The sequence below is a fragment of the Xenopus tropicalis genome, chromosome 6, assembly GCF_000004195.4.
Source record: "Xenopus tropicalis strain Nigerian chromosome 6, UCB_Xtro_10.0, whole genome shotgun sequence".
Classification (NCBI taxonomy): Eukaryota; Metazoa; Chordata; class Amphibia; order Anura; family Pipidae; genus Xenopus; species Xenopus tropicalis.
Window position 1 is genome coordinate 35,365,179 of NC_030682.2, and position 24,571 is coordinate 35,389,749.

The 24,571-nt window shown below is 36.9% G+C and overlaps 1 protein-coding gene across 9 annotated transcripts in view; it reads left to right on the forward strand.

Annotated features, from left to right (window-relative positions):
• Positions 1–23,708, forward strand: part of phf14 (PHD finger protein 14) — a 125,822-nt gene extending 102,114 nt beyond the window's left edge. For 8 of the 9 annotated variants that reach the window (XR_001170949.3, XM_012964391.3, XM_012964395.3 and 5 more), the window contains one exon: positions 22,200–23,708. Coding sequence is in view for 7 of the 9 variants with exons in the window: in XM_012964391.3 (XP_012819845.1) it covers positions 22,200–22,290 (91 nt within the window). In the remaining 2 variants the exon portion in view is untranslated. 9 annotated transcript variants of the gene reach the window in all.
• Positions 23,709–24,571: the final 863 nt, after the last annotated feature.

The following is a 24,571-nucleotide window of genomic DNA, read 5'->3' on the forward strand; positions in this document are numbered from 1 at the left end:
AGGAGCAAATTTACTAAAATTGCAGCAAAAAACATGATCTTAAATATTTTTCAATTAGTGTTTTCAGACATAAATTTTAAGATTTATCAAACTAAAAACCCATTAACCATTTGTTGATGAAAAAGATACAAATACACTTGTGTTTCCAGTCATACCTGTAATACACGTTTGCTGTATTCATTGTTCAGTGGTGAATCATTTTTATAATACAGCAGAGTTTCCTTTTCTGTGTATGTGAAATATTTTGTTTCCCTCATTTTTTCTATCCTAGTAGATAAAGATAAAGTAGGCTTGAGGTGTCAAATGTAATTCATTGGCTCCACAGAAAGGCCTTATACTGATACTGTGCAGAAAAGAAATCTAAATCATTTTGGTGGCAAGCTTATAAACAAGATAACATCAGCATTTTCCTTCTTGAAAATATACCTTCTGTAAATTAAAGGAAGTTGTATTCTATGGAAATATGTCTGACAAAATTTAGCTCTCTGTCACAGTGTCAGATTTTCAAATCAGTTTTTTTTTTATAGTGGAAATATATGGAAATGATCACAGAGCTGCAGAAAGCTTGGCTTCTAGCTGTAAAACTCAACAACGCTGTAATTATTCCAGGGTTTGATAAAGTTTTAGTGAGTGTACATTTGCAATTTGGTGTCAAGCTTGAAGCTATCTTTTTTCTTGGATGAATTTAAACTGGGTCATTTTGTGATCTTTGTGATGTGTTTGAACTGTTACTTAACGACACCCACAAAAAGTTAATAGTTATCATAAATTGGTGTTTGTAAGGATTTTAAATCTATATGTGTATCTATATGTGTATGTGCTTCTTGAAAAGATCTGTTATATGCCTTATAAAGAATATTTTAAATGCACCTCATTTTGCCAATGTCTTTTGGTTTAAAGTCTACATGTGTTGTTTTTTTATGTGTATGCTGTATCTATGGAAGTATTTGCCACCTTGGAAGTTTTCAAGTTTTATTGTCATGGAACATTAACTCATAGTGAATTGAATTTTGTTTTTTGACACTCAGGGGCCCATTCATTAAACAACCTTTTTTTGTTTTTTGGGGGTTTTTTGAGAAAAAAATCATATTTTTTCTAATTTATAGAACTTTTCGTAATGTCCACGATAATTTCGTTAAAACACAACTTTTTTGTGGTTTTCGTTAACTTCCACGAAAAAGTTCTATTTTTGCCAAGACTGCGACCATTCCTGAATTCATTCAAGCTTTGGTATAGTGACTATCTTTTGGCCAGGTTGGATCTGTCGAGTGCCATTGAGTCCTATGGAAAGCTTCCAAAACCATACATGGAAGGTTTCAAAGCCATAAAGGTTTTCACGCCGTTTACAAACGTTCAGACCAGAAAAATTTGTGACTTTCAGAATGTAACCATGATATTTTGGTAGGGCCGATAAAAGAATTTTCGTGACATTTTCAAACATCAGATATTATAGTGGTTACTGGGAATTTTTTCCAATCGTGATTTTAACCACCAAAAATTGCATATGTATACACGTCCTTTTGATATGAAACACCTTAATCACAGGTACAGTCTATTCTCTTCCTAAGTCACATAATTAGTTGAATGGGGATTAACTTTGTAATCACCAGAGGATTCCAGTGACTGTAGTATAAATGCCCCTGTATTTGGAAGGCCCAACTTCTGGTGAGTCAGTAACGTGGCATAACTTGCACTGTAAAGGAACACATTAAGCTACTCTATGCAGCGGTCATTGAAAAGCAATAGTCAGGGGAAGGATATAAGAAAATTTCCAAATCACTGAATATCCCTTGTGTATTTCTCAAAAATAAAATGTCTGGCAGCCAAAAGGCGTTAAAATCAGCTTCAGTCACATCATTGGGTTACATGGAGAAGATGGAGATTTTGCCACTTATACTTATAATGCCTGTATGAAGTTGAGTAAATGTGGTGGTCAAGGAGCTTTAGGGGGGGTCACTGTCTTATTCAGACTTTCAAGGAAGAGCCCATAGGTGTTGGAACACAGCTCTTTTACCTGCAGTAGCAGCTCTGCTCTCAGCTGCCAGCTATTCACCTGGCTGGGAAGGAAAATGTACCCTCCCTTTGCAGTTCATACAAAGCACCTTAAAGGCACAATTTACACTGTACATATTTAGGCTTTTCTGGGGATTTTATTATTATTGAACAGCACTTACATTGTTACTGTTTTGTATTTTCCTTCTCCCTTCAGCTTTTACAGGTTTTACACAGTTATATGCTATGGATATATTATGCCAAAGACCAGCCTAGCAGAAACCTGAGGAACCTGAATAGATGTTTGACAAGTGTGACATTGTAGGGAACTGACGGAACTGAAACTGGCAAATGCATCCGTTTCCCCCTGTTCTGAATTTGTTTAGTGGTAGCTGTCTTTTGCGAAGCATTTGTATCAGTTTAATAATAGGCTAAATCTGACACTGAGTTTCAGTGACAAGTACCAATTTCAGTGCACTGAACATGTCTCATAGTGTAAATAATAGGTTGTCTGTGAAGAGTGTCTAACCGCTGTCAGTTTGTGTTTATGCTGTTTTATTGACTTCATTACAAAAGTGTTATTGCCTATTACATAGAAAGTTATTGTTTGAAGTGTTAGGGAAGAGATTAACATGAATATTACTTTGTTTAAAATGAACCAATGTTGTGCTAAATATAAACCCCGTTCTTTGGGTACATAGTTCTGTTAAATCAAATTATTAGTTTTATTAAGTTAGTTATAGTAACACCCAAAGGGAAACCTTTCACTTCATCCAAAATAAGTTAAATAAAGCAAGTACAGTATCAATATAAAGGAGAATGGAAAGGTACAATCACTGAGGGGTCCAAATGTTAGGCACCCCCCCAGTGATGGTAATCACTTACCTAATACCCCGGGACAGTTCTCCTGTTAGCAGAAGGCTGCACCGGCCTAGGGTACCTGCAAGAGGGTGGTCCTCTTCCTACTTTTTCCTTCTTCGCGCTGGGTGCGCATGCACCGGTCTCAGGGTTTTGAAGAAGGGAAAAAGAAGATCATTCCCTCACAGCTACTCTAGGCTGGTACAGGTTTTGCTAACAGGAGTAACAGTCCGGGGTATTAGGCAAGTCGTTACAATCAATGGGGGGTGCCTAATATTTGGCATCCCCCAGTGATTTATACATTTCCTTTTCCTTTAACACCATAAATACTAATACAATGAATGGGCACTTCTTGGATAAAGAAGATTGACATAAAACATACAATTGGACACTTACACTGGATCTGTTATTTATTTAATTAAATTATTTAATTTGCAGTGCAGGTTTATGCATTGCATCCTCTTCATAGTTGTGGGATTTCCTACTGAAGTCATTATGTGTAAAATTGTATTTGTTACACAGCACTTGTACGTGAAGTGCCAGATTGACTAGGTTATATAATACAGAGTATGTCTACAGTTATAGCTTTGTGTCTTGTGGAGCCTCTGGTAAACTTTGCATGGGAGAAAATTGTAGTGCTGAAGTAGGTGTTATGGGATAGCTTTATTGGCTGATTGACTTTTGATAAGGTTTTTGAATCATCAGTGATACAGGTACATCAAGGTAACTGTGATCAAGTTTAGCTTGTCTGCAGTGCAGGACGACAGCTGCATTCTATTGCCTGTAATTTCAAAAATAGCAGGGGCTTGAACATCCTTGGTGCTAATACAACATTGCTGAAACAAGTTTCTTTTTATAGAGAATGTTATTTGTTGTATTGAAACAGAGGGCAGTGGTAAGCAACTGGAGTGTATAACTGTTGAGTCCATTCTGTGACCTTGATTTAACAATGGTCAGCTGTTGTGTGTCCATGCACCTGCTTTCTCATTGCTAATTTTACATGATGCCAAACACCAGTATATGTGACTGCTACTTTTATTAGTTCCACACATACATCAGAGAGAATGTTGTCTGAAAATTGTTTGACCCTAAGGCTGCATTCACAAGGATGCTTCCAGGCATTTCCGAACTTCAATGCATTTTTCAGATGGGCTGCTTTTATTTTATGCCATTTCTAACCTTATAAAAATAACAAAAAAGGTTGTGCTCAACCACTAAATTTTAAATCATTAGGTGGGGGTGCAATGATGTTGTGACCACAAAATACATATAGACAACAAGAGATCCTCTGCACTCACCCATTATCAATATACATAGGACATTAAGTCATTCTGTGACCTGTAGCATCAGTCTCTATGACAGGCCAGCCTCATTTTCTGCTTGATAATTTGCAACAACCCCTAAGTTTAGCTTCTCAACAGCTGCTCAGAGCCCACTGAGCATATACACTGCCCCAGACAGTTCTATCAGAATCCAAAATGTGGAGTTCCTGTTACAGCTGTAAAGACCTATATCATTACTATTATAGAGATGCTAAAACTTTTGGCTAGTGCAGTCAGTTTAGTATATAAAATATGGCTTTTCAAGCCAGTAGCTTTGTAAATACGAACATAACTGAAAGGTGTAAAGGAGTGTACCACCCACAGCCTTACAACGGAGAACTTTAGGAGAAAAAAAACCTTGTTTAGTTTATGCCATGCCTATAAAGTTCTATATACAGCTACAGTTACTCCCTGAAACGTACTAAATAAAGGGGTTTTCAGTATTTTGCTCTACCGAGAATTACCTCTTGTTATCTTCCCATTGAGGACTGCCCCCCAGTGGAGATTCTGCAGCTGTTGCTTTAATTACCTTTTTATATTGTCTAGAGAGCAAACCTTTTGCGCAGGGGATCTGCAAGACAGTTTGATAGAGAGGGCTACCCTCATTCCCATATTACCTTATAGGTCAGCCACAGAAAGCCACTTACTTTGTTCTTAAAGTTCATAAAATGTAAAGGAATACATTTTATCTTTGCAGGGGAATTTCCTTTTTTTTTTTTTTTCAATCAGAGTGGGTTCTGGGTAGGGAAGGTTTGGAACTGCAACACTTTCTGCCCCTGCCTGCAGTTTCTCTTTGTTAATTTTACAATTAGATTGAATGATCTGGGACACATGAGAGGAGGTAGGGCTTGACATGAGTGCCTACCAGGGTTTATACTCCTGACAATAGTTTATATAGTTCTTGTACAAAGGCACTTGGTGCAGTGCCACATCAGTTTCACACAAAAAAAATCTATAAATTATATGAATGCCCTTGATATCTTATCAACCCCTTTAATGAAGAAATTAGGGGACAGTTACCGGATTGTGCAGCAAAGAAGAACCTTTCCTAATCATTGTTCTTTTGGTATATCAGCATGCAATGGAATGTCCATTTTATTCGCTGTATCTGTCTTTTAGCGGTTGTTTTGCCATGTGTCGTACAATGAATGATTTTAAAGGGACATGGACTGGTCCCTTCTTCATAGTAAAGTAGCATGAGCCAGGATTCATCAGACCAGGCCATTTTTGTAGTCTGTCAGTATTTGTGTTCATTAACTTGCTGCAAAGACACCCTGTTTTTCTGCTTCCAAAAATGGAATGGACAGGAAACACTGATGTCTACATTGTGATGTTCCTTCATCAGCATTAATATTTCATTTACTATAAATCTACCAACTGGGTAGTCTGTTATATGGGAAAGGCAGGTGTACCTTGTAAGTGTAGGCAAATGCCAATCCGACTCATACATGCATAGATATTCCTACATATTTTTCTGTAGACAGATTATTAATAGATTGGAAGAAATTGTGAAACACCTTTTCATTATTATTGTAGATAACATACACATTTTGTTAGATGCTTTTTTAATCACTTGTAAATTATTATGCAGTACAGCCTTGCAAATACTCTTAAAATTAATATTAATTGCAAAAGTTACAGTTGATGTGGAATTTTTATGGTGAATCTGTATATTACTTTACTGATTTAATTCATCTCTATCTTACATTGCAAAAGATGTTGTTCTTTCCTTGCAAGATTAATTTATTGGTGAATAAGTTTAGTAAATTAGTTCACTTGCATACCTGCATGAAAATTGCATTTTAAAATATGAATTTCATATCCTTTCCATCTTTGGAGTATCTGATTATAATGATTGTGGTGATATCAGCAAATTTAAAATTGAGGATCAAGATGCTTTTAGTGAACTGTATTAAAATAGCATTAGTTTAATGCAACATAATAAATCTAACATTATGTTTCTCTTAAAGCAGGACATCAAGGGGCACATTCATTAAAGTACAACAGATCCAATTACAAAAAAATTGTATTTTTTCTAAAGTTTACAACTTTTGCATATTTTATGCAATATTTTCGTTAATTTGTGCAACTTTTGCGTACTTTGCGACAATGTGCGAGACAAAATCGTATTTGTCTCAATGAGTACGAAAGTTTCTGATTCATTCAAGCTTCGGTATCATGACTTTCCTTGGGCCAGGTTGGAGCTGCAGAGTGCCATTGAGCCCTATGGGAGACTTTCCTTGGGCCAGGTTGGAGCTGCAGAGTGCCATTGAGCCCTATGGGAGACTTTCCTTGGGCCAGGTTGGAGCTGCAGAGTGCCATTGAGCCCTATGGGAGACTTTCCTTGGGCCAGGTTGGAGCTGCAGAGTGCCATTGAGCCCTATGGGAGACTTTCCTTGGGCCAGGTTGGAGCTGCAGAGTGCCATTGAGCCCTATGGGAGACTTTCCTTGGACCAGGTTGGAGCTGCAGAGTGCCATTGAGCCCTATGGGAGACTTTCCTTGGGCCAGGTTGGAGCTGCAGAGTGCCATTGAGTCCTATGGGAGACTTTCCTTGGGCCAGGTTGGAGCTGCAGAGTGCCATTGAGCCCTATGGGAGACTTTCCTTGGGCCAGGTTGGAGCTGCAGAGTGCCATTGAGCCCTATGAGAGGCTTTCCTTGGGCCAGGTTGGAGCTGCAGAGTGCCATTGAGCCCTATGGGAGACTTTCCTTGGGCCGGGTTGGAGCTGCAGAGTGCCATTGAGCCCTATGGGAGACTTTCCTTGGGCCAGGTTGGAGCTGCAGAGTGCCATCAGATCGGCATTTGCAAACAATATGAAAATTTCGGAACTTTCGGATCGGAAGTACGAAATCTTTGTATTCAAACTGAATTTTCGTGACTTTTGCAATCATCAGAAATTATCGGATTTCATGATTCAGATTCATACTTTAATGAATGTGCCCCTTTTGTGTGCTCCAAAATAATTTTTGCTAACATTTACTTTTTTTTAGTAGTAGTATAGTAGGTACCAAATGAAATTGATAAGTGAGGTAAAAATAAATTTAAATATTTTGATGAACAATAAATAAAAAATGACCATAAATAAGATTTTCAGCATAACCTTAAATAAATAGGCATTTTTGTTTGAAGATCAATTTACCTAACACACACTAGGGGTCAGTTTTATCAGGAGCCAAATAACCTGCCTACTAGGTGCATGGGAGGAAATAAGAGAACCTGGAGAACCTCACATAAACCTGCTGGTGTTCGTGCCCAGGTTGCAACAAACTCAGGATCAATGTGCTGCAAGGCAAAATTCTCAGCCAGATTAAGGTATTTCTCTGCAAGCCCAGATATGGCCTGTATGCCAGAAGCTTTACACATGAAGATCAAGATTTAAATTTCATTAATGGCTCTCTCTAAAATTAGAACATAAAACTTTTTCTCATATAAAACAGGATATTTGTTGCCAAAAAGTAGTTTACTTATAGGTGTCTCACCTGAATACAAGACTAAGGCTATTGGCACACAGTTACTTTATTGGCCTATTTGAGCCAGAGGAGAAATGCCTGAAACTACCTGTGAAGCTTCTAACTGATGTAACAGAATACTGCCTGAAACAGCTAGGACAGAGGGTTATTGTTATTATAGTACCAACATATTCTACAGTGATTTGCAGAGAGAAACCATTAATTCCTGCCCCAGTGAAACTGTCTAAGGTCACATTCATACATGCTATGCTTTACTTTAACATTAACCATTTAACCTGCCTGTATGTTATGGTCTTGCAAATGCTGTAATGTGCGTAATTGGGCCGAGAACCATTGGTACCAGCAGTGAAGTATTATCCATTAACCTAACGTGTACACAATATTTAGCTTCTGAAAAATAAGTCAAAAGCAGTTCTTCATTTTATTAATAACAGAACAAGAGAAGCTTCAAACAATACTGAAATAATTTAATTTAAATATTGGATTTTGGGTCAGAAATATGTTGAATTTTCCTACTGGGAAAATTGCATGCAGAGTATTAGGCATGTCCATGAATGTGTTTTGCAATAGCAATATGATAACATATCCAGTGACAACAAAAAGAAAACTTTAAAGCTTGAACTGAAGAAGCTGCTCAGATGATTACTTAACAAGTCCAGTTGCTTTAAATGTATTTATACTAGATATACCATGACCTGGATGAATGAAAATCTTCATAGACAAATCTTTAAAGTGCTTGTAGATGGAGTGTTTTAATTAAATTTATCTTAAATGGTTTTAAAAATGTACTGTAACAGGCTGACTCAATCCTTAGTCATTAAATTGTATGCATAAAACACAAGATGTTGGTAATATTTTGAGACACAAGTTCATCAACCAACTGGCAGCATTTACCTAGAGTGTCCCACAGATAGTCCATGTGTAGCCAAGCCACAGGCTGTATACTGCATTCCTTAATATTGTTCTTCCAGGTTATACAAATCCAGGGGGTTGAAGATTCATAAAAAGTCTGGAGGGCATTAACAGGAGAAATGTTGGTCCCTTAAGTAGCAAAATATGATCCATTTTCTTAAAGGAACAGTAACACCAAAAATTGAAAGAGCTTTAAAGTAATTAAAATATAAGGTACTGTTGCCCTGCACTGGTAAAACCGGTGTGTTTTCTACAGTAACACTACTATAGTTTATATAATAAGCTGCTGTGTAGCCATGGGGGCAGCCATTCAAGCTTGAAAAAAGGAGAAAAGGCACAGGTTACATAGCAGATAATAGATAAGCTCTGTAGAATATAATAGTGTTCTATCTGTTATCTGCTATGTGCCTGTGCCTTTTCTCCATTGAATGGCTGCCCCCATGGCTACACAGCAGAGTATTTATATAAATTATAGTAGCCTTCTGAAGCAAATACACAACTTTTACCAGTGCAGAGCAACAGTACATGATATTTTAATTACTTTTATACACTTTCATTTTATGGTGTTACTGTTCCTTTAAGGTATTTTGAAACTGGTTTCAGGATCCATTGTCCCAGTTGCCTTCCATTCCTTGGTCTGCTCACACTTGCCTCTCTTAGAACATGCTTCCTACTACATCCATTGTCTTTCCTCATCTCTGTTCCCAAAAAGAGCATGCTAGTCATCCAATTGTCTTGTAGCCATTATGGCCTGTAGGTGTGAATAAGGTAAATAGGAGCCCATGTTCAAGATTTGTTACCATCTGGAAATTTAGCCTTTATTCTTACATACATAATTAAAGACTTTCCTTCTTTGAGAACCTTATATGATATATTTAATTTTGTATTGTGCAGAATGTATACTTTCTATCGGAAACGGGACTGCAAAATATGATTGTAAAATGTCCATTTTTCTTCATATTATCCACAATCATTTCTTGGTAAAAGCTCAGTTATTCTCAATGAAATATTAGAATGAAAATGTTTTCTACATGGTAAAAGTCATATATTTTTTCCTTTTTTTGGTTGATCATTTCCCTGTCTGTTTTTAAATAATGCCATTGTTATTAGTTCTCATAAAGTCCAATAACACTTTAAATAATTGGAAATGCTACTTCTGCAAAGGCATTCTCCGTGGTAGCTTCTTACTGTAGGTTTAATTAAGCATTTCCTGTAAGGTCAGCTTCAAATCTATCATGGACCACTTAAATTAGAAAGATGTTGTGGAATGCTAGATTAATTGCCCTTTGTATTAAATGAAATAAAAATCCCAAATATGCAGAATCAAGAAATGTAATTGCTTTTTCTCAATTGCCTATTCACTGCATTGGAAAAGTGAAACAAGAAATAGTGAAGTAAAGTAGCAGAGGTTGTTAAATGTAGCACATAACATGGATTTTGAACTTTATTTAATGAACCAAATGTTTAAAATTATAAAATAAATGCTCCATTTAAAAGAATTATGATGGACCTGCGCAGCAATAAGTCTAATTAATTTGAGTAGAACTATGGAATGCACTCATTTGCGTAGATTATTCCATTAAGGTCAATATTTTTTACATTATTAAGACTCTTGGTAAGATATTTGGCCAAACACATAGATAACTTTTACATTTACTGGGTCCCAGATCCCTCCTAAATTTAAGTGGAAATCAGTCGCATTTATAGTAAAGGTTATCTTTGGAAGAAAAGGTTATTTTTATTATAATAAGAGTACGATACCTTATTTAATTTATATAACATGTACGATACTTAACAGTGTTCACAAAAGTTTTGATTTCTGAGGACTACTACTTTTGTTAATAGTGAGAATATTCTTTTTGTACATTTTGCCCCAGATTAAGATCAGTTTGCTAATTTAACTGCCTTTTATAATGTTATCAGTTTGTATATTCACATTTTTGTATTGTCTGAGCACATTACCTATTCTCCACTTTTATGGGCCCATTTATGAACCCCCAAGCTTTCGTGCTCAGGCAATCAAAAAGAAAACCCTGCGTGAGTTTACTTATCAAGAAAAATAAAGTAAAACTGTGTCAGCTTTTCGGAGCACGAGTGCTCGGGTAATCCTACTAGAAATCACCTGTTTACCATGATTCCCTTTGTGCTGCTAATAAGAAATAGAAAGTATTTTTTGCCTAGCTTTACTTAAAAGGCTACTAAATATGTTCCTGCTATTGTGTGTATAATAAATAGTGGAATAGATTAGCTGCCAACATATGGTATGGATAGACTACTCAGCTTTATTAGTGTTTTAACCAGAGGAGGGCTATACCAGATAAATGCAATTGTTTACATCACTTAGGGGCTGATTTACTAAGACACGAATTCGAATCCGAATTGTAAAAATTCCGATTGGAAAATGAACATTTTGCGTCTTTTTCGTATTTTTTGCCTTTACGACTTTTCGGAAATTGTCGCGACTTTTTCGTTACCAATACGATTTTCGCGAAAAAAACGCGAGTTTTTCGTAGCCATTACGATTTGCTCGTATCTTGTTGCGACTTTTTCGTATTGAGCGCTCGTAAGCGGCAGCCGAAACTTTCAGACTTAGCATGATTTTGGAAGCCTCCCATAGGCCTCAATGGCAACTTTCGGAATGGCTACGAAAAAGGCGCGACTTTTCGTGCAAGTTTTAACGATTTTACGCAACATTCGGATGGCAACGAAAAAGTCGCGATAATTTTCCGAAAAAATCGCCAAATACCGATCATTACGAATAAAACGCCATCGGATGCATTCGGCCGGTTCGTGAGTAAGTAAATGGGCCCCTTAGTATATTTAACAGGGTTTGTGTTCTGTTCTGTATTGGTTTTTAGCCTGCAGTTGCAATTCTATCTGGATGTCAGGGTCACTGACCCCAGCAACAAAAAAAAAAAACCCACATACAATGAGGGTTTTTTTAGGCTCTTTAAAAGTCATCTTCTATTTAAAATTCAAATCTCTTTCCTGGTTGATATGGTAATTAACCCCCTAGTAACCACATTACAGTTTGATTTCCTAGACTCTAGAAAAAAAAACATACTAAGGATCCCATTAAGAATATCTTTTGTCAGAGACAAAAAGAAACTTCATGAAACATCAAAAGCATCGGTTGGCATAATTTTAATAAACATGCAGTCTCTTTCTCTCCTGAATTTATTTGCTGTGAAATTAAAACTGCCAGTTTTAGTAAGTTAAACACCTACTTACTGGGTAAATGTTTGTTGCTAATTTATTTTTCTATTAGCTTCTTGGCTTTCTAAATAGTCATTGCATTTCTCTGCATATACATCCAAGGTTTTGTTATGTAAATTCACTTTATGAGTATAAATATTATGGTACCAATTAGGATGCGCTAAGTAAATACTGTTGAAAGTAAATATTTAGTGCACTAGAGTGATAGATTTCTAGACAGAATATGTTGAGGGGAATGATTTATTTTGGTTTAGAAGTTTGCTTCTACCCCTGATCTCTACCAGCTGCACTGGCATAGCAACGTGTAACACTGATAACAAAAACTGAACTCAATAGAAATCTGAAAAGTTTAATTCAGATGCTTTGAAATAAGTAAGTAACATCTCATTAAATCTTTGTAAGCAGAATATATATATATATATATATATATATATATATATATATATATACATGCACATAGGTCTTTCACTGCCACCTACAGAAACAAATCAGTGTAGCTTGCATAATGCAAGAATGTATTAGAACACTGAATGTGTCATTTTTCCATCATTTTTTTCAATAAATAAAAGGCAACCCCTACCTAATGCAATGGTGTAATACCAGTGGACTGGTTGGGTTTATTCTCTTGGTGGCTGGGCGAGAACTTGTCATGAAGCAAATGTCAGATTTTCTAAGACAGTGACAAGGCAAATTATTTGTCTTGCTGTGACAGAAAAACTCCATTATTCTATTATTCTTCATAAAGTATAACCTCCTATATATATATATATATATATATATATATATATATATATATATATAATATAGGTTACTGTATTTGTAGGGCTGTGAAGCAGAATAGCAAGGATGTTTTTTTTTTGGTTTAATCATTTCAGATTGGACACATTTAACTATAGCAACCAATCACAGATTATTTATGTTAAGCCAGCTATGAGAACAATAGTAAAAGGGGCCCACCCTTACAGTATGACTAGTTGTGCTATTTGTCAGAGGGGGTAGACGTGAGAGGTATCCCCCACTATGATGTGTTGCACCTGAAATGTTTGTCAACAAAAAAATGTATCTCTGCCTCGCAGCCTTACAAATACAGGAGACATAAAAGTTATACAACAAATACTACATTACATGAAAAGAAACAAATCCAGTGGTCACATGTCCAGATTCACCCTAAGGTATTTGATGTAGCGCAGTATTCTAAATGCAGATTTTACAGAGCACAAAACCAGGTCATCTTGGTAAATTAAGAAAGTAGCAAGAGCATTGAATATGTTGCTCTTCCAGAAGAAGCTGACGACCTACACTGCTTTTTTAACCTGTTAAATATAATAAAAGTTTTTTTGCACACGTTGTCAGAGTTTGTAGATTCAGAACTTTTATGCACAGAAAAATTGTGATTATGTCTTGCACGCCTGTTTACTCACACAACTTCAGACAATAATATGTCTCATCAACATGAAAATTAAGTATACTACCACTTTATTCTACCTGAAAAACTTTGATCTACACATCATTCAACATTTTAAGGAGTGGTAGTAGTAGTGTGAAGCTTTGTAGTGAAATTGCTATATTTGTCAATATTTAACCTTTCCCAGTCTGATTCCATTTTGCATTGTCAGCTTGTTAGATTGCCATGTGAAATACTCACATATTCACTGGCATATTTATTATACTGTGTAAAAACACGGCGAGAACATTTGCCACACATCAGCAGGCTTTGCTGTGTACAAACCGGCGTAAATTTTTTACGCATTTTTTCTTCCACCGGAACCTATGTAAAATAACAGTGTAAAATCTGGTGTTCGGATCAATCTTCTCTGTGTATTCTACACAGCTTTTTACGGCATTTTTTTTTTTTTTTTTTGGCGAATACGTTTTACACAGCATAATAAATATGCCCCCTAAATGTCCACCTCTGCATTTAGACCATGAACAGTTAAGACCAGTGTGGATTTAAATAGATGAAGGGCTTTGGATAGCAGATGTCCATGTAATTGGGTCTTGACATAATTGCTATTGTGATGTCTGGGAGCATGCTAAAGTAAGGCTGTTGTTTAGTAAGTAATTTGTGTGGGTCAAAAGGAAGCTGCCAATTTTTGATGCAAAGAATAATCTTCTAAAAGTAGACTCTGTTCATTGCTAGAAACTTGTTATAGGTGGCTCCAAAGTAAGAGACTTTAAGGAACAGTTCAGTCAAAAAAATAAACAGGGTAAACACACTGTAATCCTTTGCATATCTCTGACCTGATAGTTAGTGAGCGCCTTGAATGGGGGCCACATGAGATATAACTTGTTTGGTTAGTTTGCTTTTAATCCTGAGCGCACAAGTTAGGATAAAGTATACAATGTTAAAAGACCCGTAAACCCTTAATTTCCTACTATGTATATAAGTTGGGCACATATCCCCCACCCGAATGGCATCATTTGTACTGCATATATCCCCTCCATTAGCCAGCACATTTTCCTAAAGCAAATAGCAGCTTTCACCCTGTGGCCATTTTCCCTCCAACATCATCAGTGACAATGACACCTGCAAATGGCACATGTGTGCTGTTAAGTTCATGCAAGAAAAATGCAGGCTTACACTGGCAGAATGTACTTTGATAAAAGGGAAAAAAAAGGAGCAGACAGCAAGAGCAGGGAACCAGCAGTTCCATCTCTTTATTGGTCTCTAGACTGGGGGGGGGGGGGGGGGGTGTTTAGTAGCCTGAGTTGAGAAGAACTCCCCAAGGGAGGGGTCTGAGTACTTTTTTGTGGGGGGTTTGTGTCCTTTAAAGGGTATTTATCAAAATAAATATAATGTCCTTGGGTGGTTATCAGAGTTTTTCTATATCTACCAATTCAAAATGTTTCAGTTATGAAGGTATTCTTTTCTAATTGGTGCACTTGCCAGCCCCTACCCTTTAGTGTTTATAGGCTGAGGCTGTCTCTGACCAGCTATTGCAGGACTGGCATGGCACTGAACATCATGAGTGTTGGCAACCCTCCTATTCCCCCTCTGTTCAGCACTTATGAGACAAGAAGTCAAAAGGAACATAAAACAAAAATGTATAATTAAAAATTTAGGGTATTCATCATACATTTTTGTAGGTGACACGTCTAAAGCACTGGAATTGTCTATAAGGATTATTTATTCTTTTCTGAAGCTCAGGCACTGGTAAAAGCTGTCTTCAATCAGGCAGAGTTCTCCTTTTCATCCCCATATACCCTCACTTAACCCCTTTCCAACACGCTTGACTACCATGAAAGAAGCCTCACAAGTTGCAATTATTTTCAACAGTCAACTTTAGAGGATGGAGAAGCGTTTTTAGTCTTGGCTTGCGTTAGTGGTTCTGTCATGTTAACAGGAGTAAAAAAACTAAAACTCATCCATTCCCACCATATTAAGGTGTATCCATATAAATGGCCCACCCTGTATATACAGTGGTGTGAAAAACTATTTGCCCCCTTCCTGATTTCTTATTCTTTTGCATGTTTGTCACACTTAAATGTTTCTGCTCATCAAAAACCGTTAACTATTAGTCAAAGATAACATAATTGAACACAAAATGCAGTTTTTAAATGAAGGTTTACGTTATTAAGGGAGAAAAAAAACTCCAAATCTACATGGCCCTGTGTGAAAAAGTGATTGCCCCCCTTGTTAAAAAATAACTTAACTGTGGTTTATCAATTTCAATTTTCAATTTCAATATCAATTTCTGTAGTCACCCCCAGGCCTGATTACTGCCACACCTGTTTCAATCAAGAAAGCACTTAAATAGGAGCTACCTGACACAGAGAAGTAGACCAAAAGCACCTCAAAAGCTAGACATCATGCCAAGATCCAAAGAAATTGAGGAACAAATGAGAACAAAAGTAATTGAGATCTATCAGTCTGGTAAAGGTTATAAAGCCATTTCTAAAGCTTTGGGACTCCAGCGAACCACAGTGAGAGCCATTATCCACAAATGGCAAAAACATGGAACAGTGGTGAACCTTCCCAGGAGTGGCCGGCCGACCAAAATTACCCCAAGAGTGCAGAGACAACTCATCCGAGAGGCCACAAAAGACCCCAGGACAACATCTAAAGAACTGCAGGCCTCACTTGCCTCAATTAAGGTCAGTGTTCACGACTCCACCATAAGAAAGAGACTGGGCAAAAACGGCCTGCATGGCAGATTTCCAAGGCGCAAACCACTTTTAAGCAAAAAGAACATTATGGCTTGTCTCAATTTTGCTAAAAAACATCTCAATGATTGCCAAGACTTTTGAGAAAATACCTTGTGGACCGACGAGACAAAAGTTGAACTTTTTGGAAGGGGTGTGTCCCGTTACATCTGGCGTAAAAGTAACACAGCATTTCAGAAAAAGAACATCATACCAACAGTAAAATATGGTGGTGGTAGTGTGATGGTCTGGGGTTGTTTTGCTGCTTCAGGACCTGGAAGGCTTGCTGTGATAGATGGAACCATGAATTCTACTGTCTACCAAAAAATCCTGAAGGAGAATGTCCGGCCATCTGTTCGTCAACTCAAGCTGAAGCGATCTTGGGTGCTGCAGCAGGACAATGACCCAAAACACACCAGCAAATCCACCTCTGAATGGCTGAAGAAAAACAAAATGAAGACTTTGGAGTGGCTTAGTCAAAGTCCTGACCTGAATCCTATTGAGATGTTGTGGCATGACCTTAAAAAGGCGGTTCATGCTAGAAAACCCTCAAATAAAGCTGAATTACAACAATTCTGCAAAGATGAGTGGGCCAAAATTCCTCCAGAGCGCTGTAAAAGACTCGTTGCAAGTTATCGCAAACGCTTGATTGCAGTTATTGCTGCTAAGGGTGGCCCAACCAGTTATTAGGTTCAGGGGGCAATTACTTTTTCACACAGGGCCATGTAGGTTTGAATTTTTTTTCTCCCTAAATAATAAAAACCCTCATTTTAACACTGTGTTTACTTGTGTTATCTTTGACTAATAGTTAAATGTGTTTGATGATCAGAAACATTTTGTGTGAAAAACATGCAAAAGAATAAGAAATCAGGAAGGGGGCAAATAGTTTTTCACACCACTGTATATATATATATATACACACACACTAATACAAGTAAACTAAAAATTATAAAATTATTTTTAGACACAATCATTTTTTAAGCTTTAGTTTTGGGAAAATGAATTCCCTTCTGCTCTCCAGTTTACTTTTTAAGTACAAAATTCAATTCATTATTTTTTTGTTGTTGTTCCTCTTTCATTTTCTGTAACATCTCCCATAGTGTAAGACACATTTCACATGTGTTTATTTTCATATACATATGTTTATTGTCCTGCTTTTGTTTTTAAATTAACGCCATGCATAATGCACATTACCTTTCAAATGATCTAAAAGCTGTTATGCTCAAAAGTATGCCCTTAAAGAACATGCAGTCATTAATGATTTTTCTTCTAATTGTTCATGAACTGCTGCTATAAATCATTCTCAAGTTACCAGCAAGCAGAATGGAAAGTGTGTCACTAGTGCATCCTTGTGTGCAATGTGATTTATTGATCAGTCAGACCCATATTACAGTCTGTAACACTCAGTGGGTTGACCACTGACATTAACATCATTCCTTGTTTTTCAAAATGTTCCTGCCCAGATTTTGGGCAGTCCTCCTTGTTCATAGATGTTTGTCCAATTAAAGAAATTAATTGTTTGAATTTGAAAGTTAATCTATCCTGATACTTAAATGTTTAAGTTTAATTAGATTATCTGTGTTTTTTATATAATATTTAATATTTGTTTATTAAGATTATCTAGTGCAGTTGCATGTAAAATAAAGAGCCACAACATTTACCTTTTTTTGTTCATCAATATAAAAAGCATTAATGTGTAGCCCCTTATCATTCAGATATAGTGATAGTGATAGTATGGAAAAAGGGCCAGGGGTTGGTTTTCTCTGTAATATAGTAGTTTTGTTTTTGTGAGGAAGTGGTAGTTAGCCTTAATTGGGTTTTTCACCTTTAATTTTACTTAGTAAGTAAATGTGTTAGTTAGTTTGTGTGTTGCAGAGAGTGCAGAGACAGCCATATGGTTGCTAGGGTCCAAATTACCCCAACAACCGGGCAGTGGTTTGAATGAGAAATTGGTATATGAATAGGAGTAGGTCGAAAGATAAAAAGTAACAATGACTATTACACTTTACCCCTATATACCGTCATTATGTTGCCTATATACATTATCATGCTCACCTCCATTATTTGTATTAGTCAGGCTTGGATATCAGAGCTGACTGTATATGGGGCACCTTTATGTCAAAGAACTAGGCTAAGGCAATAATTATCAAGACAATTAAAAATTTACAAAAACTCAGAAATAGCTTATGGGTTACTAATCTTGTTCAGATGTGTTGTCTTATATTTAAAATATTTATCTTATATCTCACAGGTCTTTATTCCTGATTCATGTTTCATGCACAGAGAAATTATTTACTTTCATACGGTACTTTATGGGGTTAAAAATAAATAGTCAAATGTGGAAAAATTTCTGAGTTGTAACTCTCAAATATGAAATAGTTTTCATTTTTGGATGCTGCTCCTTTAAATCAGTTCTTTGCAGTTCTTCTGTCACTTCATTAAATGTAATTTTTATTTTAAAACTGCTGCTGTCTATACAGTATCTCTCTTCATTATATTTCTGTGTTCTCAATTATTATTAATTAAGTCTAATAAGGCCTTCTATCCTGGCCAAACACAAATATTAGCACCTTTGCTAATTATGGACACATTTCTCGAATTAAATATATACTGCAAAATAAGTGTAAAGTTGATAAAGCTAGGTTTTTACAATTTCTTGGATCACCATTACAATTACAGAACTTTTGTATTCCATTCAGAATTTAACTTGTTTCTTATAATATAAAAAAGACATTTGACTTGCTGTTTAGCATCACACTCTTTGGATAGTCCCTCCTACAGCCATAAATGTGCTACATTTTCCTATTGAGAATCTGAACCATTCTTCATTTAATAAACTAAGGATGCCTTTTCCCAACTGCAGAAAAGTCTGGTATTTTATCTTTATGTATTTTGGGGTACTATTATTTGGCTTTGGGTCATTGTCCTGTTGAAAGATCCATGATCTTTGATGGAAACCCAGCTTTCTTGCACTGGGTTCAATATTGTGCTCCAAAATGCACTCTGATTCCATGATGCCATGTATAGATGTAAGGTATTGAGTTACAGGGGCGCACAGCAACCCCACAACATCAGCAAGCCCTCTCCATATTGCCACAGGACACAATTTTGACTTGTTCAACTAGTTTTGTATAACTCTAATACATCTTTCTTATTCTTCTCTGTTATTTTCTGCAAAACTGTATAAAATATTTGCTTATGTGGGTTTCAGATATAATTCTTTAGCACTTGATAGTGCTTAGAAAGATAGGTAGCCATATTCAGCCATAAAGCAGTTAAATACTGCAACCAATCACATGTTTGCTTTCAAGTACCATATTTTCCGGCGTATAAGACGACTTTTTAACCCAGAAAAATCTGGGTTAAAGTCGGGGGTCGTCTTATACGCCGGGTACTTGCTTGCAGGGCCCCCCAGTGTCCTCCACCACCCCTCCCGCTCGCCGGATTCATCCGGCTTTAAAGGGAACGGCTTTATTCACCACCCCTCCCGCTTGCCTACTGCTTCCTCCGTCTGCTTAGGTTGCGCCCCGTGCACGCTGATGTGGCGCGTATGCACAGGGCGCAACCAATAAAATTAACCGCTGACCCCTTTAAAGCGTTACAGGCTCATTGGTGGTCAGCAGTTAATTTTATCGGTTGCGCCCCGTGCATACGCGTCACATCAGCGTGCACGGGGCGCAACCTAAGCAGCCGGAGGAAGCAGCAGGCGAGCGGGAGGGGTGGTGGATGAAGCCATTACGTTTAAAGCCGGATGAAGCAGCCGGAGGAAACAGCCGGACGCAGCAGGGGTGGTGGAGGACACTTGGGGGAGCTGAAGTATGTGGGGGAGGATGTTGGGGGGAGATGAGATGAAGTATGTGGGGGAGGATGTTGGGAGGAGCTAAAGTATGTGGGGGAGGATGTTGGGGGGAGCTGGAGCATGTTGGGGTGGACGCTAGGGGGAGCTGGATGATGTTGGGGAGGATGCTAGAGGAGCTGGATGATGTTGGGGAGGACGCTAGGGGTAGCTGGATGATGTTGGGGAGGACGAGCTTAAGGACGCTGCGGGGGGGAGATTGAGGATATTTTAACTGCAAAAGTTGGGGGTCGTCTTATACGCCCAGTCGTCTTGTACGCCAGAAAATACGGTAAGTGACTAGTTAATGCTACCCGCTGATTGGGTGCTAATGGCCTCAACCAAATACATTTCTTAGTTTATTAAACATTACACTTGAGTGATTATATTTTGCTGAACTTGCTTTGATTGCTGATTTATAATATATATTTTCTCAGCTCTAATATTTAAAACAGGTAATGGGAAAATACCTGTAGCTCTAGGTTTAAAGCACTTAATTGTTGCATGCTTTGTCTGCACTCAGCAAGATTAAACAGTTTAATTTGCTTATTAATTAAACTAGAAATGGTAGATTATGTTAATCAGAAAGCTTAAAATGTTTTATTTTACTCAGAATGTATGTACAGCTTCTATCTTCTATCCACATTACAGTCAGTCATCCCTACACAATCCAGTCTTATGATGTAATGGGGGTTTGCACAGTGTACTCAAAGTCATATTGTAGCGAATTATCTGTCTCTTTTATTTGATGGAGTCTCAGAGTGTAAGAATGCTGCAGCCTGGCTAATGTTTACTATTTTAGACCTGACTGATCTTCACATAACATATGGCTGTACAAGTAATTGGAAAATTGGCAGCACTGTCAAGAAAATATGCGAGATGGGACAAAAATATGATGCTGCAGCACATGAAGTGTCTGTGCAGTTAAATTTACTGTTGTTGCAAATGATAAAGTAAAGGTATCTGGTTGCAAAAATAAGAACCTTGCCATACACTTATTGTGTGATTTATAATTCACAAAGCACCATCCGTATCCAAATGCAGCCACACAAATATAGATATAGATCTGAAGTCTGCATAGCTGTGTGTTTATACAGTATTGCAAACATTGCCATTATATTATTGTTGTCATTGATATCACAGAAAGAGTTTGCATTTCATTGCTGATCCCTCTGCAGGACAAATTTGGAAAATGTGAAACGTCAATGCAAAATGTCTATTTTGGTCATAAGTGGCTTTTAACATGTGCACCTTGGTTTCCTTCACCTTTGGAATTAGGGTGACTAAGAATGACTCTGCTCTGGCATGCCTATTTATTGTTGTATGGTGTTTTGTGGCGGTTCTTTTTGCTCCTATGTTTTGTCAAGTACTTAAACCACTTTGGTTGCAGATGATAGGGTTTAAGAAACTTAAGACATTAATAACTACCAGAAAAGGGCTTCTGAGCATATGGAACCCTGTTTTATAGCTATGGCTGTAAATTCTGATCTTGAGCTTGTGACCAGTACATGACAGCAAGCCAACATTGTTTCCCTACTACTCTTTTTCACCAGTCTTCCTTTTACTTTCCAATCAGATGTTTTAAACAATGGCTGGAGAAACAGACTTTGTTTGTATAATTGCTTCTTTCTTTCAGTATGAGGGCAGTGGCAGACGGGGGGATTAGTCGCCCCGTGACAAATCTTCGTTGTCGCGGGCGACTAATCTCCCCGCAATGCCATCCCACCGGCTAGAATGTAAATCGCCGGTGGGATGGCATGCGCGTCGCTGCAATGTCCCAAAGTCGCCCGAAGTATCCTTTCAAGGTAACAAAAATATGAAAAATATATGAACTCGGTAGTAATGTATTTCTGTTTTTGCCCCCGTTAGCAGATTTACAGATTTTAGGGTTGGGGGTTTTATGAAGAGTTCATGTTCCATATAAGAACACGTTTTCCCAGTTTGGCCCATAGCTAATGCACCTGTGTTGAACCTATTGTCATTATAACTGTGTTGGCATATTGTATGCTTGATCTGTAATCATAATTAAAAGAGGTTACAGCAGGAAATCAATTTATTTATGGGGTATATTGCTTAATAGCCACAAAGTAAGCGGTGCTGTGTTACTAAGTAAAAGTATACATTTTTATTGTTTATATCAGGTCATAAAATAATTACAGGACATAGTGTGTGTGTGTGTATATTTATATATTGGGGGATATTTTCCTTTTTTTTGTAATTATCTTAGTCATTTATTATTAATTTAATTACATTTCATCTCAAAAAAACATTTGCTTCATTTATAAGTTAATTTTTAAAACTATTAAAGGTTTATTTCAATCAATACATGAACAAATCCCTATTTATTCTATTAAATATACAATGCTATTGAATCTCTTGTAAATATTGCTTCACCTTCTTCTCTTCACTATCCTTTCCTAATGATAATCGTATTTTTCCCCCCCCCCGATAGGAAGACGAAAGTGAACAGACCGAGGCAAAGTCACCACAGCCGCTCATCTCAGAAGTGGAATAATCTTGAAAGACATGTTGTGGAAGGGTGAAAGTTCTTAGGAATTCTTGGAAAATGGGCTTTGAACATGAAGCATCATCATTTTCTCAGTATATACAAAGACATCAGCTGTTCTTCAAAATGCTGTAAATATTTTTTTCTGCTTGTTCTACATCAAAATGTTGTCTTTGTTTTTTGTTAGCGGAATCGATTTTTTTTTAGAGTTTACAGTTAACAGGTTTATTACTTGAACCTTAAAGAGCCCAGTAAACGACTGGAAATTGGACGATAGAACTGGCTACATTAAAAGCTGTTGGAACCACTAGATCTTTATTTCTGTGTTTTTGTTTTCATAGGTAACTTTAGCTTTCAGTGGAGATATCCAATGTGCTAGGTGGCACTAAATAAAACCCGTTGAAGTTATTTCATATATATTTTTCAACACTACGTGGTTGTCATTAAAAAAAAAAAAAATGTGCATGAAAACATTGTCCAGAGTTCAGTAAATTCATTTATTATTTTTGCATTTTCTAGAAGACATATAGACTATCTGCTTTCTAACAGCAGTGTTATTTTATTTATAGCTGTACAAACAAGGAATGTCTGTAAAAGGAGACAGTGGGGGGGCAATATGATGAAAGTGCCACTTGCTAGGCTGCAGAGTTGTAAAACAATAGCAACCGTGTATCCAGTGACCACCAGTTTTTGTTATACACAGTCCTTTAAATGGACTGCAGAGTTCTGTGTGTGATACAAAGGTGTTTTAATTGCATCATACTGCACTGAAAGTGAGGAGTCGTTTGTTAACTGTACTTCTTACCTTGGCATGCTCATGGGGCATTGGAGAAGAACATCTGTACAGCCTGCACGTTTATTGTATTCTAACAGATCTGAACATATTGCAGGTAATACTGTATTTGCTTTGTTCCTTACTCATGTTTAATTAAAATAATAGAACCTAGCCTACAATGTTCTACTCCCCTATACAGAGAATAAAGGAGTAAAAAAAACAGTACAGGTATCGGACCCTTTATCTGGAAACCCATTATCCAGAAAGCTCTGAATTACGGAAAGGCTACGGAAATAATTCACATTTTTAAAAATGGGGTCCTTTTTCACTGTAATAACAAAACAGTACATTGTACTTGATCCCAACTAAGATATAATTAATCCTTATTGGAGACAAAACAATCTTAGTGGGTTTAATTACAGTTTAAATAATTTTTTAACAAACTTAAGGTAGGAGATCTGAATTACGGAAATACCACTTATCCGGAAAACCCCAGGTCCTGAGCATTGTGGATAATGGGTCCCATACCTGTTGAGGGTTTTAGCAGCCCTGTAATTGGTTATTTGTTTATTTGTTTCATCAAGCACATAATTGTGGGTGTTTATTTCTAACTCATGTGCTGTACATATTGAACTCTACATGTAAACCATGCCAATAAAAAAAATATATTTCTTTGTTTATCTGTTGGTCTTTTGTTCTTTAGCAGGAGATGCTGGATATGGCATGCTAAGTAAGAGGAGGTGAACCCATTTATCTAGTAACTATTAGCACATGGTTTAGCAGCGATAACCTCCACCCAACATTTTTTATAGCTATTGATCAAACATGTTCAAATAGACCATAGGAGTTATTTGCAATGCCATTATGTCATGCTGCAGCTGCCTAGTAGGGTTGAGGTCTGGTCTCTATTTAGACAATCTGGAACATGAATTTTCATCTGTGTCAGCAATTCTGTTATTAATTTACCCTGGTGCTTAGGGATTTTGTGCAATTCTATTAAGCTTAGGGTGAAGGAGCACTATCATGGCTTTCTCTAGTCTTTATTGTGAGGTCTCTTGACAGCAGTATATACATGTGTAAAGAGGGTACACACTCCATACTGGGTAAAAGCTTCTTGAATTTTTCAAGTTTACAAGCTCTAAAATCTCAAAAAAAATTGGAGTTTGAGAATATGGCTTGACTTTGCCTGTGACAACAACCATTGACTTCTATAGAAATGTTTAGATGGCAAATTTTTACATTCACGTTTTTGTTTTTTTGCACCTAGTGAATACCAGACATTCGAGTTTTCTAACCATAACTCATATTTCAGTTTCTTAAGCACAAAAAAACTCGAAACAAAAGTTGACGCAAAAAAAACTTAATTTGGGGTAAAAATTAAACTACGAACATTAATAAATGCCCCTACGATTAATGCAAAGCAAAAGGCTGATCAAAATGCCACCTAAAGAAGATTGATTATTCAAAAAGAGAAAGCAAATCTAATTGTATGTGGGTCCCTATTTGTGATCCCTTTTCAGTTGCAGAATTTTATTTTTGCACT